We start from the raw sequence: 21,895 nt of genomic DNA, 5'->3' as shown, positions 1-21,895 counted from the left end.
ATTTGACAAAATTTTTAAATTCAAGTGAATATTTTACACTAAAGTATTTAGAATGTTTTTTTTCTGATTGAAAAGAGAAGACTATATATTTGGTAAAACCTGATTTGAGGTTCTAGGACCATGAATATAGATACACGTAGAACATCAAAAATATTGTGTTAAAATTATCTTCAAACTACATTTTCCAGGTAAGCACTTCACCCCTCTGATTAACATTATCACTCTGTCTCAAAGATTAGCAGTGAACAAAGTCTACAGGACACAGAATAATACGTAGCAGCTGGGGGACAGACTTTTCAAACAGTGTTTTTTGTTTGTTTGTTTGTAGCTGTAAATGGACAGAATGCCTTTGTTTCTTCATGTTTATGGATCAAACCCAGTGCCTCAACACGTGCTAGGCAAATGCTCTGCCTCTGAGCTACAGCCCCAGACCTCAAAGAGTATTTTAAGAAACTTGGTTTTCAAATAATAATCTATGAGTTAAGGAAATAATCAAATAAAAAGGAACTAACAAAGGTTTAATTTTATTCACATGTAGTTGCCATTAAACGGTTAACTCATTCATAAAAAACATCTGTTATTCTAACATCTTTTGCCACTCATAGAAATGAATTCCCACCATGGAGCAGAAGTTATATTGCAAATGGAGCAGAGTAAGTATTCTTAAAACCTTTAAAAATATGGCATATGAACAATTTCACACATTGCCTATTAATGTTACATATTAACATCTATGGTAACGTGAATAATCAGATTTCCTTCCAATATTAAAGGCAGAGTTGACATTTTTTTCAAGAAAGTATTCAAAACCTGTTAGAGTGGTTAATCCATAGTATGGAATTTAACTTCTTTCTTATATATATCATTTTTTGAGAAAAAAAATCAGATCCAGCTCTGGGAAAACTGATCTTTATTTTATTTCCATCTGATGTATCAATAAATTTGCTCTGAGAGTCTACGCAGGTACTCTTAATTAAGAGAAAAACAGATTCTTCTCCATTATACATCAAAACCTAGACCACTGTTGTAAATTAACATTTTTTAAAAGTATGGATAAAAGTAACATGTTAATCACTGGCAAAACTAAGGGCACTCATTTGACTACATATCTTAGCTTTCACAGAATTTTTACTTCTGAGGTCACTAGTCTCAAACACTATAGAGTCTCTCTCATTCATCAATGTAGATCAAGCACCTGACCCAGAATAGATGACACAGTGAGGTTCATAAATATTTATCAATGACAACTGTTTTCACCATCAAATGAAAAAAATATACAACTGAATAAATGGCATAATACCACTTTATCTTGCAGCAGTAAGAGCATTCTGTGAAAATTCTAGGGTTAAAGAATAAAATAATTTCCTCCAAAAATAAAGGAGTTCTCATAATGGGGGGAAAAGCCACGGCATTTTATCCTACAAAGCTATTATGCAAAATTTGAAATTAAGTGAAAACCTCAATACTGAGCTACAGCCCTTGTTTTTGAAAAGCAAAGACATATTTGTTTATTAATCCATCCTCTGACAATATTAACACTAGATGAAAATATTTGTTAAAGATAATACCAATAGAAAATGTCTCCTAATAGAAGATGTCCCATCAGTTCTTACTTTTAGTTCCTGAATCCATATTAGAGAGTTTTACAGATGGAAAACACCTATTGGACTCAAATCATTTTTTAAAAATTGATCCAAAATAGGTACTGGATAATTAAAACATTTTTAACAGCATCATGACTTTGTCCCATTGGTGTATTCCAACCAGTATTGTTGAAATTAACTAGAAGGAACATCAAATGGAAGCATCTGCAATTTCAAAAGTGATTTAAATTTTTAAATCAAAAGTCACCACTTCATTGTGTCCTAGAATTAGAAAATTCTTAGCACATATTAAAAAACACATTAACCTACTTCAATTAGGTGAATGTCAGGACTTAACAAAATTCCCCATCATCAAAAAGTTTTTAAAAATTTTGACAGGTACTATAAAAAAATATTCCACAAAGGGAGAGGGAAGCAAAAAAAAAAAAAACAAAAAACTACCACCCAGTCAAATTTAACTTGTACAGTTAAATTTTTAAATCCTAAACGTTGAATCCTTTATTTAAGCCTGCCTCTCTAAATTTGAAAAGATACCAACGCTCTTGGTTAACAATTGTAAATAGTAGAGAAATTTACTATTATCAATTCTAATACATTGAGTTCATTATTCTCACAGAATATCTTTTTTTCTATCAGAATCCAATAGAAGATTATTATCTCACTTTCGTTGTCACCTTTGAGCCCAGAAGCAACCAGTCCTAATAACCACCAAAACAACAACAACAAAAAAAAACAGTGTAGCTTTATGGCTGATGATCTGTTTCCACAGTAAAAATATTTTTCCAGTAATCAAAATTTGCAATCTGAGGAAATCCTTCACTGTTCTAGAAGCACAGTTCGAAGCTCATCTTCTTTATTGATCATCATTGAAGCAATTGCTCCATCATTAAATTCAAAAGAAGTTCCTCCATCCACAACCATACAGGCATCCCAACAACGAGAACGAACACAAACCCTAAGTAAAAGGAAACATTAAATATTGAGTTTCCTTAACCCTAAACAATAATTTATTTAAATTTTTATCTAAATTAGCAAATAATTTCAGCTTGATTTTAACAGTTAAGTTGCTCTTTGGCATGAGAGAATTAGCAACCACATAAATAATATAGGCATATTATCAAAGTCTCAAAATTTATATGTTCCAGATAGTACCCAATATTTAGCAGTGAAGAAGTACAGAGCTGATGGAACTAACAGGCTGTTTTCATATGACTGCTAAGTTATTACCATTACAAATATGTTAAATATTAAACAAGAATGTTATTTTCATGTAAATTTTTTACTTATGGTTAACACATAGAGGAGGCCCAAATCAGTAAGATACAGCTTAACTGACAAACTTACATAAATGTCACCCAAATCAGGAAATCAGTGCCCTCTCCCAGTTGCCTTCTTCTTTCCCAAGCATATCCACCATTCTAATTTCTAACACCACAGTAGTAATAGTTTTATCTGTTCTTAAACTTTAGTAAAATGTGTAAAAATAACATTTATATAACAGGAATCACAGTACATCAGTTTAATTTTCATTTCCTGGATGAACAATAATGTCAAGCACCTTTCTCATGCTTACTGGATACCCACTTTTTGTGAAATGCTTAAGACTTTTGGTGCTTTTTCTACTGGTTTGGCTACCTTTTCATTGATTTGCAGAAATTTTTATATACAGATTGAGTATCCCTTATCCAAAATGCTTGGAACCAGACAAGTTTTGGATTTTAGATTTTTTTCAGATTTTGGAATATTTATATACAAATAATGACATATCATGGGCTTGGGACCCAATTCTAAATACAAAATTCAATTGTTTTATGTAGACCTTATATATACATAGACTGCAGGTAAATGTATACAATATTTTTAGAATGTATGCATTTTTTACTGTAACTCATCACATGACATCGGGTATGTAATTTTCCACCTGTATCTTCATGTCTGTGCTCACAAAGTGTAGGAAACTGAAGCATTACAAACTAGATTTTCAGATGGGATGTTCAACCTGTACATCTATTCTGGCTATGAGCCCATTGCTGCAGATAAGTTTTGCAAATATCTTTCTCACTCTAGCTTGCCTTTTCCTTAATAGTATCTTTTGATTATTAGAAATTCTTAAATCTAGTATAATTAAATTTATTAGGGAGTCACTTTTAGGGAAAAGGTGACAGAAATGAACCCCACTCCAACCATGTGGTGTACACCAGTAATTCCAGCAAAGTTGGGAGGCTGAGGCAGGTGGATCATAAGATAGGGGCCAGCCTCAGCAATTTAGTGAGGCCCTAGGCAGCTTAGTGAAACCCTATATGGAAAAATTTTTTGAAAAAAGAGCTGGAAATGTAGCTCAGTGTTAAAATGCCCCTGCATTCAATCCCTCATATCAAAAATAGAAAAAAAGAAATGAATCCTACTCTAACTTTGTGAGCCAGGCACAGTGACACACACCTATTATTCCCAGGTACTTGGAAGCCTGCAGCAAAAGGATCACAATATGAGGTCAATTAACAATATGAGGTCAATTAACAGCAATTTAACAAGACTCTGAAAATATTTTTAAAAAGGGGGTGAGGCCCTCTGAGAATGTAACTCAATGGTATAGGGCCTCTAGGTTCAATCCCCTATATTACTGCAATAAACAAATATTAATTTGTTCTTATTGTCTCGACACATTAAAATACAGTAAATCAACATCACCCAATTAAATAAATATACACCTTCTTTTCACTTAAATTTTGGTTTCCCTAAAATAACAATAAATTTGAAAGAAAGTGTTTTAGCCAGGTCAGCATGATACCTCATTAGTTGCACAGATTCTACTTTTCCTGATAGAGTAAGTTAAATAAATGAATCTAATGAAGTTGAATACTCTTACAAACAAATGTGATTTTAACGGACAGCAGAGATGAAGAGAGTCACAAATCAGACCAAGTATGCTTACTTTGAGGAGAAACAACGCTGACGACTGCTTGAGAAAACTCTGTTTGCTATTGGTTCTCGAATACTGAAAAGTATTTTTGGTTCTTCTGGACTGTACAGCAGTGATTCATTATATTCATTTGTTACTACAAAGGGGAAAAAAACAGTAGCACATTCAAAAAGGATAGTCACTTCTGAGAAGGGTAAAATGAAACATAAAGGCCATCCCCAACTTAAAAAGCCATTCTGTTCCAAAGGTCTGTTAGGTAGCAAGTTTCCTGGCACTTACAACATATATCCCACTAAAAGAACACCAAAAACAAAAGCCTTAGAAATAAATATCAGGTTCCACAATTATTAGCCCACAGTACAATGGAAATAGATACAGTTTGGGTTGGGGGGTGGGTGCTGGGATAAGTTACTATGAAGCTAGTAATGAAGAAACAGAACTAGTTAGACACACTCAAAAATGTAACTCAAGTTGTCATATTCTCCTGACAAGTTCTTTCCAGAGCTCCATGTCAAAGAGTTGATGTTAATATTCGTGATATAAAATGCAGTCTCAAACAATGATAGGCAACATTTCTTCAATGAAACTGTCATTACTCAAGATATTTCTAGAAATCAGTAGGCCCTGCTTTCTCTCCATCCATGAGGCACAGGAAGGTTGGCATGAAAAGTACAAGTGGTTAAAGACAACCGTATAAGATGGTGCAGTGGCACATGCCTGTGGTCCCATATACTCAAGAATCTAAAACAAGAGAATCACTTGAGCCCAGGAGTTTAAAGGCTACTATGGACAGCACAGCAAGAAGCTCTTTATAAAAAAATAAATAAATAAGGTGATGAAAAGGAGGAGGTTTGAGTGGGGGGTACACCTGTATAAAGAAATCAGGCCTGAAAGTAAGTTTAGTTGAGCACCATGTTAAAAAAAAAAAAAAAAAATCACAAGCCTGTCAAATAATCTACTTTTTTATGAAAGTATAATCTGAATTACAAATACTCCTCAACTTAAAACAGAATTACATCTGATAAACCCACCATGAGTTAAAAATATTATAAATTAAAATCACCTAACCCACTGAACATCATAGCAACATAGAATCTAGGGTATTTATTAACTATTTCCTCTCCCAATCTTATAGCAAATAGGGAGCTGAAGCTCACTGTCATGGGAAAAGATCAATATTCAAAATTCAAAATACAGTTTCTCCTGAATGCACAACACTTCTGCATTATCAAGTTGAAAAGCCATATTTGGCTCTTTAAAAAACTTCATCTACCCATAAAAATTAAAATTGGCCTCCTTGGGAACACATCACATAAAACATGTTAGCTCTGACGGAAAATTCACAATAGTTCCAGGAATGTCTGTCACAGGGATTGTATTACTGGCATTCACCACTACTTTTGAATAAGACAGTCAAATTGTCAAAGTAAAAACATCCATTAAATAAAGCTATTATATATTAAGATAAAAATATACATTATATATATATATATATATATATATATATATATAATTTATATGTCTGACATAAATTCAGTTTCACATATATTTTTCAGGTCTTTGACACATTTGTATAAATTTATGAGGCACAATGTGATGTTCTGATTCATGTATACACTGGGTAGTGATCAACTCGGGGTAATTAGCATATCTGTCACCTTAAACTTTTATCATTACTTTATGGTTATATTTTAAGTTAAATTATATAATTAAGAATTGATTATTATATGTGTCTAATTTTCCTTCCTTAGATACACATTTAATGCTAATGCTAGTTGATAAACCACAATTAAAATCATCTTTTTGGTCTCAAATTCAAAGAACAGAATCTTTTATAAAGAGATGAAGCCATGAAAAGATAAACCCAGACAAGGAAGAAACTTCCATAATGGCACACTGAATTAAGGCATACCTTTCCTATTTGGAGGACATGAATTTTCCTATACCCATTACATGTCTACAGTTACAATGTTTTGATATAAGGATTATATTTAGGGCTGTGGTTGTAACTAACTGGTAGAGCACTTGCCTAGTATGTGTGAGGCACTGGGTTTGATTCTCAGCACCACATACAAATAAATAAAATAAAGGTCCATCAACATGTAAAAAAATATTTTTAAAAAAGGGTTATATTTCATAGTTGACAAAATTCACAAAATAAAAGTCCAACTTTAAACTTTAAATGTAGTTAACTTTAAATGTAGTTATATTATTTAACTACATATAAAAGGATGAATTAAAGAGCACGTTTGAATCCAAAAAAGTACTGTGCTTTCCTAATTGAACGATATTCCACATTGTCATTCTCAAAATTAATTCAAAACTAAATTGTTATTTATATTAATGATGAATATCATCTGTTACTGACCTTTCTCTACCAATTCTCTGTTTAATGGAAGATTCAAATTTCCTTGTCGTTTTGCTAATAAAAGAGAAAAAGGGAAATATCTTCATTAAATAGTTTATATCATATAATAACTATATATGATATAATGCATATATGCATTATATAGCATATAACAATCATGTTATAACATGTAATAGCTGTTTTGGTACTCACCAATATTTAAAACATCTTCCACAGCCTGAGTTGCAACCCTGTTAATATTGAATGACCTAGAAACAAAAATCACATAATTCTTTTTTGTATTAATTCTAAAAACATGCTTAAAATGAAAAGTGAGCAATCTACTTAATACACAAAGAATCCTTAGAAATTATTGTTACAAATGAACACAGTTAACAACTGACAATGTTTTGATATAGATATTACAAAAGAAGTATTCTCATATACTGTTAGGAATGCAAAAGCTACAGTTGGAAAGTAATTATGTACTATCAAACTTTAAAATGAACATACTTCTCAATCTAGCAATTTATCCTAAAATATACTTCAAAATATAATGCACATGGATATATACAGGAAAACTTACTGAAGCACTGTTTATAACTGTAAAACAACTCAAATACACACCCAGATGAAGGTGATGAAATAAATTATATTAGAGCTACTAGTTATATGATATTAAAAAGAACTGCTGAGTATAGCTGTGCACTCCTTCAATCAGAGCTACTTGGGAGACTGAGGCAAGAGTATCGCAAGTAAGAGGCCAGTAACAATTTAGAAAAGTCCTAGACAATTTAAGGAGACCCTATCTCAAAATAAAAAAGATTGGGGATGTAGCTCAATGGTAAAGCACAAGAGAACAAGAGAGAGAGAGACAGACAGACAGATGCAGTGAGAAAGAGAAACAAACCACCAATATATGCTGATGTGGAAGGATAACTAAGATATTAAGTTAGAAAACAAGAGGCATTATAATAAGGTGTGTGTACATACTAGAGCTATGAAATGATAAATACTAACTTTTCACTATATATATCCTTTTGTACTATATAACATGTTACTTTAATAGTTTCCTCGAAGATGAGAAATGTACCTGTATGATGCCAAATTCTGTCACTTAAAAGTAAATATTAGTACAAAATAGATAACCTTTTTTAAATTTTTAAATTGTTTTAGTTGTCGATGGACTTTTGTTTTATTCATTTATATGCAGTGCTGAGAATCGAACCCAGTGCCTCACCCATGCTAGGCAAGCACTCTGCCACTGAGTCACAATCCCAGCTCCTAAAATAGATAACTTTTACAAATATTCCTGTCCTGACATTTATAAAGATCATAAGGAAAGGTTTTTTAAAAATTCAGATAATTGAAACTTCTACTGCCTCATACCTCCTCTTACATGAACTTATGAACCAACATAACTTAAACTTAAATCAGTGGCTCTTAACTTCAATGCAGGAGTTACTCCCTAAACTCTCTAACTCTATACATTCACATTTGTATACAAATGCAAAAACATTTTGGACATTCAAGAAAAACTTTAGATACACAAAAATTTACATGTAAAATTTACACTCCAATTTCACATTCCAACCACACCAACCTCATTCTTGCCTCTCTACCTTTGCTCAGACTTTTGAATTACAATATATAATAGGCAAAAGACAGTGACTAGTATGTCCTTATAATAAAGACAATTTATAAGGAGTTTCTTTAAGTCTTTTTTTAAGTTTTTTTAAGTCTTTATAAATTTCTAACTCCTGTGAATTACAACTAGATAAGCTTATTTTCCTATGGTTGTAATCTAGACCTTAGTGAATTCATAACTATCTTTAGGAAAGAAAGACCAATAGTATGCCTACACAGGTGTTAGCTAGGATACAACATGCTTTTTGTTAGTTCTAAAATCTTCACCATTCTAAGAGTTTCCATTTGAAATCAGATATAACCTCTACTAAAGATATAACCTATAATAAATTGAACCAGGCATAATGACACACATCTGTAATCCCAGTGACTCAGGAGGCTGGGGCAAGAAGATCAGCCTCAACAAGACCTATATCAAAATAAAAATAAAAAGGACTGATGATGTTATAATAAGGCACCCCTGGCTTTAATCCCCAGGTACAAAAAAAATTAAAAATTTAGACAAGAAAATGGAAGGTAAGCTGAGTAGCTTTTCTTCATCTGCTACTAATATTCCATGCACAGAAACATCTCTTCACTCTTAAGTCTAGTAGTGTGGAATGTATGGAGGAGAACTGGGAACAGTCTTAAGAAGAAACTCTGAAACACTCTATAGAGTATTTGTGAGAAACTAGATAATGTAATTATCACATACCTTCAAAGTATTTGTGGAAAATTAAATAATGTAATTATCTTGGCAAAGAACTGCAATAAGGGGAGAGCTCAGGGGCACTTGGTATGCAGGACAATCACTATACCCCACCCCTGTGGAACAATTTCTAGAAATGCAAAGATGAAATTCCCTGTAATTTTTTTCTTCCCTGGACACATAGTTAGGCTTTATTTTCTAGTCCCTCTGGCCAAATAATCACGTGACTGAGTTCTAGCTAAAAGAATCATGATAGATGACACTTCCAAGCCTGGCTCCCCAGCCTCCCAGGAAACCCTCCATGGTTTTCCTCTTCTTGTGGCTTGATATAGATGAGTACAGCGACTTCAAGAGCTGTGTCTAAAAGATGGCAGAGTTACAGAATGGAAGGAACCTGGCCCCCTATATAACCACTTGAAGGGGAGCCACCTGTCAATTAGGAATAGCCACTCTGTACTTTATGAGAACAAGAAATAAACTTCTATTATGTTAAACCACTGAGATTTGGAGTTTATTAGTTACATACAAAAAGTTAGCTAACTTGAGTCCTACATTTCCACATTTCTTTTTGAAGACAAAGACTGAGGTCACTTAAGAAAACAAACTTTTCTCAAGAATTAAAAGAAGAGCCAGACACGGTGGTGCATGCCTGTTATCCCAGTGGCTCGGGAGGCTGAGGCAGGAGGATCAAGAGTTCAAAGTCAGCTCAGCAAAATCGAGATGCTAAGTAACTCAGTGAGACCCAGTCTTTAAATAAAATATACAATAGGGCTGGGGATGTGGCTCAGTGGTTGAATGCCCCTAAGTTCAATCCCAGGTACCCCCACCTCAACAAAAAATTAAAAGAAGAGAACAAGAAATAGATTACACTGATCTTTGCTTTTCAATGTCTCCTTAGAACTTTGCAGTTTAAAGTTAAGACTGGCTTCAACATTTATTAGCCTCACAGTCGGGGGCAAGTCAGTTAACTTCCAAGGCATTTTATATTGTTAAATTAAAATCATATACGTTGAGAGTATTTATGAGAAATTAAATAACGTAATTACCTTGGAACCAAAAAAAGTGCTCAGAAATAGAAGTGTGCTAAAACCTCAGGATATATAGAAATGTCTAGCTTTCCCTCAACCCCTATGACCCTTGGGGCTTCTCTTCTCCTTGCATTTTATTAAGAGAAGATCAAGCATAGCAAAAAAAAGAAAAAAAAACATCAGAAATGGGAAGGAGGCAGAACATGTAGGAAGAAACAAGTTATATAGGACAAAGAGCCTCTAAGGTGACAGGAATAGGATAGAGTTAAGAGAGCTCTATTAAAGCACAGGTGATAATAGGTTTTAATAAGCAGTGCAGAGAAGGCTGAAATTCTAAACTAAATCTTACTTATCCAAATGCAGCACAGACACAGGACTCAGACTAACAGGTGCATGTAAAGGGTAAGCATTACAGTGGTTTTCATTCTTTATATTCTTCTCATTACTGGAAATTGGAAAACTAAAACTATCAAAATTACATTCCAGGGCAGAAAGTCAAAGTCCCACTGCCTTTAGTAAAAGCACTATTTCACCAAGATTTGCAAGCTTATCTTAACAATTCTTCAATAAAACTGCTATGGTTTGAATACATCCCCCAAATTCATATATCAGAAACTTAATCCCAGTGCAACAATGTTGAGCTTTAAGAGGTGATTATATCTAAGGCTCTGCCCTCACAAGTAGGTTAATGCTGTTATCTCAAGGGTGAGTTCCTGATAAAAAGATGAATTCAGTCCCCTCTCTATCACCCTTCTACCTTCCATGATGGAATAACACAGCAAAAAAGCTCTTAACAGATTTAAACATCTTGATATTGAACTTTACAGCTTCTATAACTGTGAGAAATAGAACTATTCGTTATAAATTACCCAGTCTATGTTGTTCTGTTACAGTAAAACAAAATGGACCAAGACAACAACCTAAAGACTCATCCTTCAATTGTGTGGCCTCTGGAGATGGCTTAGAACCCCTCTTCTTCTCTACTTAAAGCTGACTCTCCTTTATAAGGTAGCACAATTAACAGTGATACAGTGAAAAAAGCACTGGTTTTTCAGTCAAGCACACCTGTGCTTGCATCAAAGTTCTGAAGGAGTTACATGACTTTGGGCCTTAACATTTATCCTTGCTAAGCTTACCATCTTCCTTTATAAAAGGGAGATATTACTGTATCTTTTTAAGACTTCTATAAGAATTAATGCATGAAAAGCATCTAGTACAGTACAAAGTAGCAACGGCTAAATAACTGACAGCTTGTATTATAATGCATAGACTATAAACTTACAGAATCAAAGAAGTTCAGAAGTAATATTATTGCACCTGTTCCATTTCTCTCATCTTGCAGGTAAGGAAATGTGTATGGTTGCAAAGCTAGATAGCAGTTTAACCAGCACTCCTAACTCACAGGCAAGTACTTTTTAAATTATGACACAATTCACATTCTTATGGATAAGAATACTGGGGGAAAAGAGAAAGAACCTGGGGAACTACTTCTAATTCTTACTCCAATTTTCAACAAGTGCACACCATGTTCAATAGAAACTGCTGCTATGACAAATGAAAGTAGTTAGTTGCAATGTTTCCAATTTAATCTATGAGAAAGTCATAAAATAATTTTATATGGGATATTAGATGATTAAATTTTTCTTTAAATAACTATGGAAAAATTTTAGAAATGTTCCTCTCAACTAGCCCTCAGGAAAATGAAATGTTAACCTATCTTTTAAAATAATACTTATTTTTCCCAAAATATTATTTTATTTGGCAACAACTAAGTTTTTCCTTAAAAGATACAAAGTTACTTAATGTGACAAATGATATAATAAATGAAATTATACAATATCTGAAAATTACTTCAAAATACCATGGGACAGAAGACATAGGTCAGGCTAGTACACAGAGGAAACAACATTGGGCATTAGTTGATAATTACTAAACTGCCTAATGGATACATGGGGATTCATTACATTACTTTGTCTACTCTTACATCAATTGAAAATTTTCTACAATAAAAAGTTTTAAAAGTGATATTGAAAAAGTAGGCAATAAAACTCTAAATTAAACCATCCAAACTTAAAATCACTTTGATAACACTGGTTTAACTATTATTGTGAGCTTATAGTCATTTATTCAAAAAAAATATTTGAGTAAATATATATTAGGCACTATGTACACACACACACAGGAAAACAACAGTAGTCACCATCTCAAATCCCTAAAGTTGTTCAAACTAGCTGGGTATTAGCATATTAGATTACTAAGAATGTGACAGATGCCATAACAGCACTATGAGAGAAGTGCTAGGGAAGGACAAAAGGGGGATTAATTCATTGTGCTTATGAAAGGAACTGTGTGTTGATGAAGATTTCATAAGGAGAATGAAGACTGGATTTTTTAGCTAGTGGATGCAAAGTTGAGAGTGCTCAGACATTCAAAGTAGGAAAAACTTGCATTGAGTAAAAACAAAAAGGCAAGAGAGAACAAAATATGTGCTGAGAATTGCAAATAGCCTGTGGTATCTGCAGCTAGTGATGAGTAGGGGTAAGGGCAGGAATAAGGCCAGTAAGGTACCCATGGCCACATTTTATAAGCCTTTACATGATACCTAAGTAATATGAACACAGTCAGGGGTCGGTCAATGAAAAGTTTTAAGGCAGAACACACAGAGGCAAATCTATCTACACTTTAGAAGTTACTACTCTGTTAATAGTGTGTAGAGGACAATCAGAAGAATAAAAGATGAGACACAAAAGACATCCACTAAAAAGATGGAGGCCTGGACAAAAGAAGCTGCAGTGGGAACTGAAAAAGATGAGCAAATATTTGGGATATGCAATGAGCTGGATTAGAGACGAGGCTGTACAGAGAAGGGAATGAAGAATGGGAAGACGGAAAGGCCAGAGCAAGGTTTTGAGAAGTGATGTTTTTTCTCTGGAGCGTAGAGATGGTTGAATACTGATGGTATTAAGCAACACAGGGAACATGGAAAGAAAAACTAAGTTCAGTTTTAAATGTGTTGGATTTGATGTCTATTAACATTCTACCTAGCAAATAATTTTAGAATATGAGTATGTTCTTGGGAAAGAAGACAGTCACAAATATGTTTGGGTGGAATCTGCATGTTTCCTTTGGTTTGAAACAGGGTCTCTGTTACCCAGGTTGGCCTCAATCTCCTGGGCTCAAGAGATTGAGATCTTCCTACCTCAGCTTCCTTAAGTAGTGGGTCTACAGGTATTCAGCTCCCAGCCTCTTTTTGTATTATACTTTGTGTTCATTTACTATTTAAAATATTCTTAACATTTAAAAAGTATCTAATATCCCAAACCGCTTCCCATTTCCTTTTATATCTTTGTAAACCTAGTGCAGTAGGCCCAATAATGACCAATCCAAGTTGCAGGCATAATCCAAGAAGTCTAGGCAGGACTACTAGACCCAGGTGGTGAGTGAATCAGAAACTGGGCCAAACCTACACAATAATACCAGCTACCTCTTATGCACCAGAGACCTTAGATGCCCAACTATGAGGTGCCAAATAAGTTACATCACTTAAAATGTTTCACAAATCTTGATAAGCAACATCCCAAACTACTCACCAGGCCTTGGATCCCGTTCCAGTACACAAATTGAGCCCTGAGCTCTTCTGTTTTTCCCACGGGCCATCATCAACTGAAATTTCATAGTAGGATGCCCTATGAATTGATAATATAAAACTGTTTGCTAAGTTTATGATTCACAATAAAGAAATAAACAGTCTTCTTCAGAACTGATAAATTCTAAGTAAGTAAGTCAACTTAGCCAAGACATCTTACTTAGTAGGCACATCTCTCAGGTACTAGTTCCAATTTAAGTGAAAAAAGTTATAAGGAAAAAAAATTGCATGTCTGCATGTCTTTCTGATTCATATTCTCCTTACTATCTTTATTATTTCAAACAGGGGCTATACATTTTTAGCTAGCATTGCTGCTACTGCTCTTATGAAATCTAACACAGCTTCATATCAGGATTCAAAAAAGAAAATAACATTCTTAGGTAAATTTCATTCTTGATGGTTAATCCTTGATATATCTAAATCTATATCTAATTTTTTGAGTTACTAATGGCTTCTGTTAAACTTGTTTCTTATGTTCTATGCTAATACACCACCTTTTAAATTGGTAACAGTTAAAGTTGTAAAGAAAAATTTCAACCAATTCTCTATTAGCAGACAAAACTAAGAAAAAAATTACAACTGTAATTTCTAAAAGATTATATTTCTTAGAACACTGTATAAATATGAAATCAAATGGGTTTCCTGACACTACCAAAAGTGATACTATTCTTTAACTCCATGCATACGTAAATGATTTAAAATTATGCAAAGAACTTCTAAAATGTGTAAAAGCCTATTTTGTAAATTATCTTAAAATAATGGTGTCAACACTAAATTATTTTCAGCAATTACAAATGTTAAATCAATAACAACTTTTCAAAATAAAGACAATGATTAGACATGATTGCAAACACTAACACTCTGGATGATTTATCACTTACTCTAACCCTTTCAAATTTCTCCTGCAATCTCTTCATTTGTGGTGGTTTTACATAATACAACCTTTTCATTTTGTTCTCTGAAGTTATCATTTCTTATAAAAAATAGCACACCTACTATGCACATTTAACCTATTTCATAGTTTTGTTACATCTTCCTAGAAAATTCATGTTAGAATCCTATTATGTACAGACAAGCCAAATCCAGAGAAATGGTTGCTACTATGCTAGAATCAAGTAGAAACAAGAAATTAGAAGTAAGTTGGGGTAGAAGAGAAGTACAAGGGGAGAGAAAGAAAAGCACGTTGGATAAGAGATGCTGAGTCAAAAAAAATGAGCAAATTTAGTGTCATTCTCACATGCAGGTTTATTGAGATTAGTCAATTTAAAGAATTTTTGTTTTGGGGAAATTATTTTTTTAAGGCAGCAATAAAACTCACAGTCCCTTTAGAGTGGGTATACTTCTTCTTAAATTGTCCACTGCTACAGCCCAAGAATAAGACATTCTAGGTTAGAACAAATAAGAGAAAAGAAAAAAGAGATTGGGCTTTTAAAATGTTCTTAAATCTAAGAACATTATAAATGAGGCAGGAATAATATTGCTGCACTTCATATTTTCCAAGCGAAGTACTTAGGTTTTTGGAACATAGTAAAGCCTCGACATAGGGTCTAGAATCTGAAATAATGGGCTTACATAAAAATTCCAACACTAACTAATGATATAACCTTGGGCAATTTATTTTAACCTCCCAAATTTTAATTTCTTTTCATTGATAAATTTGACTACCTTTCTCATAGGGTTTTTGTAAGCATTAATGAGATAACAAACAATACACAGCTTGATTTTTTCCCTATGGCTCTTACATCACAGAATCTTTAAAAGTAAGTTCTAATACCCCCAATATTTAACCAAGTTCAATAGTATCAGAAACCAACTCACTGCTGCCCTTATCTTAGTAAAGATAGTAAAGAGACATTATCCTTGGGACTTCACTGCCTCCCCACGTATATCATCTAGTCCCAGGTTTTTCCTTTTATAAGTTATTTTTTAGTTAAGTACAAAGAATAAAGCAATGCTAGTTGAAGCTCGAAGCAGTTAACCATAAATCATTAAATACACAAACAGAATAAAATAAGCCATCAAGTGGCTTGCATAGACAAAGCATAAATTCACAAAACATTTTACCTTTGTCATCTATTTAATTTAATGGACTTTCTCCAATATCACTTGAAGTTGTTGCTGTCTTATGTGTTGGCAATAATAACCAGATTATATCACTAGTTATGGTTACATTTTCTCCTCCTCTCTTTTATCACATAATACTTACTATTCATCTTCATATTGATTCAAACTTGATATATAACCAAAGAAAACAATTTATATATAGCATAGACCTTACTATGTTAAATACATTTTTACATGTTAGCATATTTTTAAGTTTATTTCCTTGAAGAATAAGGTTTACTTTTAAGACTTTTAAAAATTATATATTTTTCACCCTCAAAAAAATTAAAATACTACCAATGACTTGCACATTGTATCCCCAATGACTAGCACATTGTACATAACAGGTACATGATATATTTTTGTTGGATAAATTTGATATTACATACAACAAAAAATAACAATTCAAAAAGATTATTCAAATCATCCTGCTGACTTAGGTTGTTTTGTTTTTGGTATAGAGATTGAACCTTGGGGCACTTTACCACTGGGTTATATCCCTTTCCCTTATTAAATAAATAAATAAGCTTAATTCTTTTTACTATAACTTGAGTTGATAATAAAGCTATTTACTATTGTCTACAATGTGGATATATTTTAAGACAAATTTTTCTTGTCGTAACTAAACTCTTTTGACAAAAGTAGATGGCTTGAAACAAAAGAATTACTAACAATTCCATGAATTTAGAAAGTTATGGAATCAATTACACAGCCCCTAAATAGTCACAGGGTTCTGGTAGCAGTAAGTGGGACATAAAACACATACTAATCTTCTATCCCTAACTTACTGATATCTATAAAAATGATAGGGTCTAAAATACTGTCAGGGTCGAAAGTACTATCAAAATTTATATTAACTTTACATTATATAAGTCAATTTTTAGCTGGTTAATAAATACATGTCATGCAAAAAAATAGTAAAAAAAAATAAATTGACAAATAAGCCTAAATCACACTTAGGTCCCATACAAGAAATTTTATTGTTAGGAATGTACATACTCTATTTTTATACTACTGAGGAACCATATTAACTTTAATTTTTCTTACTAATGGTTATGATTTTGAACTGTATTATGATTTGGATGGTGTTCCCCAAAAGCCAAAAAGGCTTAGAGAAGAAATGATTGGGCTATTAGAACTTTAACCCAATCAGCAAATTAATCCCCCTGATAGGATTAACTGGGTGGTAACTGAAGACCGTTCGGGTATAGCTAGAGGTCGGTCTTTGGAGGCTTGTATTTGGGGTATGCATTTTATATCTGAGGAGTGAAGTCCCTCTGCTTCCTGATCATCATGTGAGCTGCCTTCCTCCACCACACTCTTCTACCATGTTGTTCTGCCTCATCTCAAGCCCCCAAGGAAAGGAGCCAGCAGTCTATAGATTGGGACTTCTGAAACCCATAAGCCCTCAAATAAACTCTTCCTCTTCTACAGTTGTTCTTTTAAGTCACAGAAGTGGAAAAGCTGACTAAAACAGAAACTGGTACCAGGAGTGGAGTTGTTGCTGTAATTAACCTGACCATGTGGTTCAGAAGCTTTTGGAGCTCTTAGAATTGGTGGGAGGAAATTTTGAGATGCTTAGTAGTACAAGCTGGAAATGGTTTAGACTCTTGTAAGCAGAGCTTAATTTCTACTTCTGGTGGGTACTCAGAAGACCAGAATACCTACAGGACCAAGGACAGTAAAGACAGGGCTCAAGAGGAATCAGAGGAGGACTCTATTGGAATTTGGAGTAGAAGCCATTCATGTTATGCTCTGGCTGAAAAGTTGCCTGCATTTTGCCCATGTCCTGAGACCATATGTAAGGCTGATTTTTAAAGCAAAGGACTCCTTACTGTGGTGGAAGAACTTTCTAGACAGCATAGCATTCAGGTGGTGGCATGGATATTGCTGGCAGATTATAGCCAAATTTATTGTGATAATCAGGAGAAGAAAGCAGAGAAAAAAGATTTGAAAAACTTGAAAGGCGGGTCACTGGGGGTGTGCCTTTGGGGTATGTTTTTGAATCTGGCGAGTGGAGTCTCTCTCTACTTTCTGATCATCATGTGAGCTGCTTTGCTCTACCACACACTCTGCTGCCAGGATGTTTAGCCTCACCTTGAGCCCCAAGGAATGGAGCCAGCTGTATATTGACTGAGACCTCTTAACCTGTGAGCCCTCAAATAACTTTTCCTCCTCTACAATTGTCCTGTTTGGGTCTTTTAGTTACAGCAGTGAAAAAGCTGACTAAAGCAAACTATCAATATAATTTTCTTCAAATGTGTTACATTAAAAAGAACACATTACCACCTAGGTAGCATTCTTGTCAATAATGCCTTATCTGAATCTTATCATGAAGTGAAAACAAAATTATACAAATAAAAAAGAAAAAATGGTAATTCTGCAAACCAGCTGGCTTAGACTACTCTAAATTATTAATATCATAAATGACAAAACAGGTGGGGCTAAGGAGCTATTCTTAATTTTAAAGGACTACAAATGAGCAGATGCAATGTGTGATTCTTAATTGGATATTGGATAAAACCAAGCAAGCAAACAAATCAACTTTAAGACACTAAGACCAATTAATGGAGAAATTCTCTATTATTTGAGAAAGGTCTTGCTATATGACCCAGGTTGGCTTCAAACTCCTAAATTCAAGCAATCCTCCTAACTCAGTCTTCCAAGTAGCTGGGACTATTGGCATATGCCATTGCACTCAGCTCTAGTGGAAAAATTTAATATGGACTATCTATAATATAGAATATTATATCAATTGCAAATATACACTTACTACATCCCTCATTAAATATTTACAAAGCACTTAATATAATAAAGATACTGGGAAGTATTAAAGAAACCTGATACTGTTTAATGTAGGGTTTCACAAATTTTTCTGGTCATGAACCTTTCTTTTCCCTTAATATGTATCAACAGGTATGATGGTTTGGGGAAAAATTTCATTAAATAATTTCTACTACTTATACAGTATTAATTATTCACAAATCTTAGTCAACTTTTGGACATTAATATCCAAAAAGTACGAACATATTAAATTATATAATCAAGATCATAGGTTTAAAAATACCTGGATGATAGACTCTCCCCAATAAAGACTTCATTTAGAGCTCTCACTGGCAAAAGTTGGGGTCCTGAAGTCTCCGACCCTGCAGTAATAGGAAGGAAAAAAATTACCAAGAGAGCTCCTTGAATTTTAGAAGTATTATAATAAAAATTTGTGAAACATTAAAAATTTCAGTTTTAACAAAATCATATTACCTATTACAGTTAACATATAAAGTAAATATCTTAAAGTATACAAAATATAAACCTTAAAATCATCTAACCTTATACCAAACAAATGAAGCTTCTGTCTCTCCAGATTAAACCTCATTTATTCTTGAAATAATTTTTCCAGAGTAATAAAATACATTAATTCAATTCACAGTCCTTGTCACAGCTTTATATCTTGCAAGTTTCAGAGGTAAAACTGACCAAGTAGGGCTGTGGTTATAGCTCAGTGGCACAGCACTTGCTTAGTATGTATAAATAAAATAAAGGTATGTAAAAAAGGCAAATATATATATTTTTAAAAACTGACAAAGTACACCTAAAGAAATGCCATCTTGGATTTAGGGATCAAATTACATGCATGGTTCATGTTAGAAACCAAACTAGAAATGGAAGAATAAAATCAGTTATTTTGTTTTCAAATAAAGCCTCAAAAAAGGTTTTTAGCTACAAAAGCATCATAGAAACACTACAAAATCTCCCTTCAGGACTCCTAAAACATGTCATCTTTTATTTTTTAAATCTATATGGCTGTGTGCTTGGTTTAAGTCATTTTCCTTGATAATTATTTAAGCATCACTCCATCCCGGAAAACTCCAAAAGATTTTTAGTGGTTTTTTTGGATCAAACTTGAGATTATTACCTTCAAGAGTCTCCCCTTAACTTCATCAGTTTCCAAATAGAAATGCCAATCTTATCTTCTCAATATCACAAGTAGCAGATTTATTGCACTCAGTATCACATAACAGACAAGTACCATGTGGCAAGTTCACTTTTCTGTCTCTTCTACCATTTTTCCTAAGTCCATACTTAAAAGTCAATCCCTTTGTGGTAGACAGCCTCTAAGATGGTCCCCAATGATTCAGGCCTCCTGGTATTCAGACCCTTGTGAATACACCTACTCTCCTACATCAAAAAACAGAGTTGTCCAAACTGACAAATAGAATATGGCAGGTTGGCAGATTAGGAAAGAAGACACTGGCTTCTACATTGGCCCCTCTCTCTCAGCTCACTTGTTTAGGGAAAGGTGTGCAACAAGCAGCTCTCTGGAGATGCAAATGTGCTAAGGAACAGAAGCCACATGCTAACAGGTGATAAACTGGGAAGCAAATTCTCCAGTCCTAATCCCATCTTGAGACCCTAAACCAAAAATACCCAGTCAAGATGCTCCTGGATTCTTGACCCTCACAATCTATATAAGATTATAAATATTTAAAATACTAAATGTTGCAATGATTTGTTACACAGCAATAGACAACAGATACTAATACACAACAGATACTGAATACACTAATAAAGCACCAATGTCACCAAAAACAGTCACTGATCTATTCTCCTCTGACTGGCTAGCCTAATTTTATATTTTTATGTTTACTAAAGAGAACACTAATTATATTTTTCTTATTTAACTATTTCTTCAAATACAAAATATTGTTATTACAATACAAACAATCTTTTGAGCACCTGCTATTTGCCTAAATCATCAGTTTGAACTCATAATACAGTAGACAAAGTTTGACACAAATAGCTATATAAAAAGACTTTGTGCTTAATTAAATCTGACTGCACTTAAGACTGTAAAACAGGCTAACTTTTGAAACCATCTTAATTTGCTACTAGATATATTCATGGCTTCCTGAAAGTTTCACAAATGTAAAACACTAAAATTTATTGTTTAAATGTTTTTGGTTTATTTGGTACTGGGGATTGAACCCAGGGGCACTATACCTCTGAGCTACATGCTCAGTCCCTTTTTTTTTTTTTTTTTAAATTTTTGAGACAGATAAGGTCTCACTAAATTGCTTATGGCCTCACTAAACTGCTGTGGCAGGCCTCAAACTTGTGATCCTCCTGCCTTACCCTCCCATCCCCCCAGTCACTGAGACTACAAGTCTGTGCCACTTGCCCCACTTAAATTATTTTTCTTTAAATAAGGTAATTGAAAGAATTTGTTTTAAACTTCCAACCCTACAAATTTTCTACACGTATTCAAAAGTGAGTAGTAACTAATAAATTTGAACTATCATAGAACTTTGGGAACCATATGTTTTTAAATGTGATCTTGACTTTCCCTATTCCTATTTTCCCTAATTTTCATCTCCATATTAACATTTTTACTGTATGTGCTTGCTGAGTGGTCATCTTAAAACTTTTATCAAATCAAATGATGGAGAGAATAAAATTACTTTATGTTTCATTAATCATCTAATTCTTATACTTTCTTTCATGCTAAGTGACTACCAAACTTTACCTAATCACAAAACTGTCCACCTATAACTTGTTTCAATAGGACATGAGTCCAAGAGAATCAATTATGAAGTTTTAAACTCCATTTTTTACTATAGAAATGTTAAACTTGTGACAGAGACTACCACACTGTAATTCTCTCACATTCTCATACTGCCAGATTTTATTTCCACATCAGCTCACACTGGGTTGGAGCCCTGAGCAGATAATGGCCAATGGAATGTGGGCAAAGTGATGAAAAGGCCTGGCTCTTAAAACTTTCTTAAGATCCTTCATCCTGCCTAGATTCTTCACCCAACAAAAAAACAGAGGGTACAATAGAAACTCAGAGGCCTTAGAATATGGCAGGAACAGAATTTGGAAGGAGCCTGGATTGCCTAAACACCTCTCAGTGT

At 33.6% G+C, this 21,895-nt stretch overlaps 1 protein-coding gene across 3 annotated transcripts in view; it reads right to left on the bottom strand.

The window, feature by feature from the left end:
* Nucleotides 1-800: 800 nt before the first annotated feature.
* Nucleotides 801-21,895, bottom strand: part of Nadk2 (NAD kinase 2, mitochondrial) — a 46,493-nt gene continuing 25,398 nt past the window's right edge. Inside the window, exons 7-13 of one of the 3 annotated variants that reach the window (XM_026401790.2) lie at nucleotides 19,051-19,129; nucleotides 15,199-15,264; nucleotides 13,825-13,920; nucleotides 7,085-7,140; nucleotides 6,893-6,946; nucleotides 4,537-4,660; nucleotides 801-2,559 (exon numbers count right to left, since the gene is read on the bottom strand). In XM_026401790.2, coding sequence (XP_026257575.2) covers nucleotides 2,421-2,559; nucleotides 4,537-4,660; nucleotides 6,893-6,946; nucleotides 7,085-7,140; nucleotides 13,825-13,920; nucleotides 15,199-15,264; nucleotides 19,051-19,129 — 614 coding nt within the window. In that variant the 3' untranslated portion in view covers nucleotides 801-2,420. Of the gene's footprint in view, nucleotides 2,560-4,532; nucleotides 4,661-6,892; nucleotides 6,947-7,084; nucleotides 7,141-13,824; nucleotides 13,921-15,198; nucleotides 15,265-19,050; nucleotides 19,130-21,895 lie in introns of those variants that run through there. The other 2 variants (XM_026401791.2, XM_077800143.1) reach the window with 2 other exon arrangements.

This window comes from Urocitellus parryii, chromosome 1 (assembly GCF_045843805.1).
Source record: "Urocitellus parryii isolate mUroPar1 chromosome 1, mUroPar1.hap1, whole genome shotgun sequence".
Classification (NCBI taxonomy): Eukaryota; Metazoa; Chordata; class Mammalia; order Rodentia; family Sciuridae; genus Urocitellus; species Urocitellus parryii.
The sequence above is the reverse complement of the archived record's forward strand: the minus strand, read 5'-3'. Positions and strand labels throughout refer to the sequence as shown.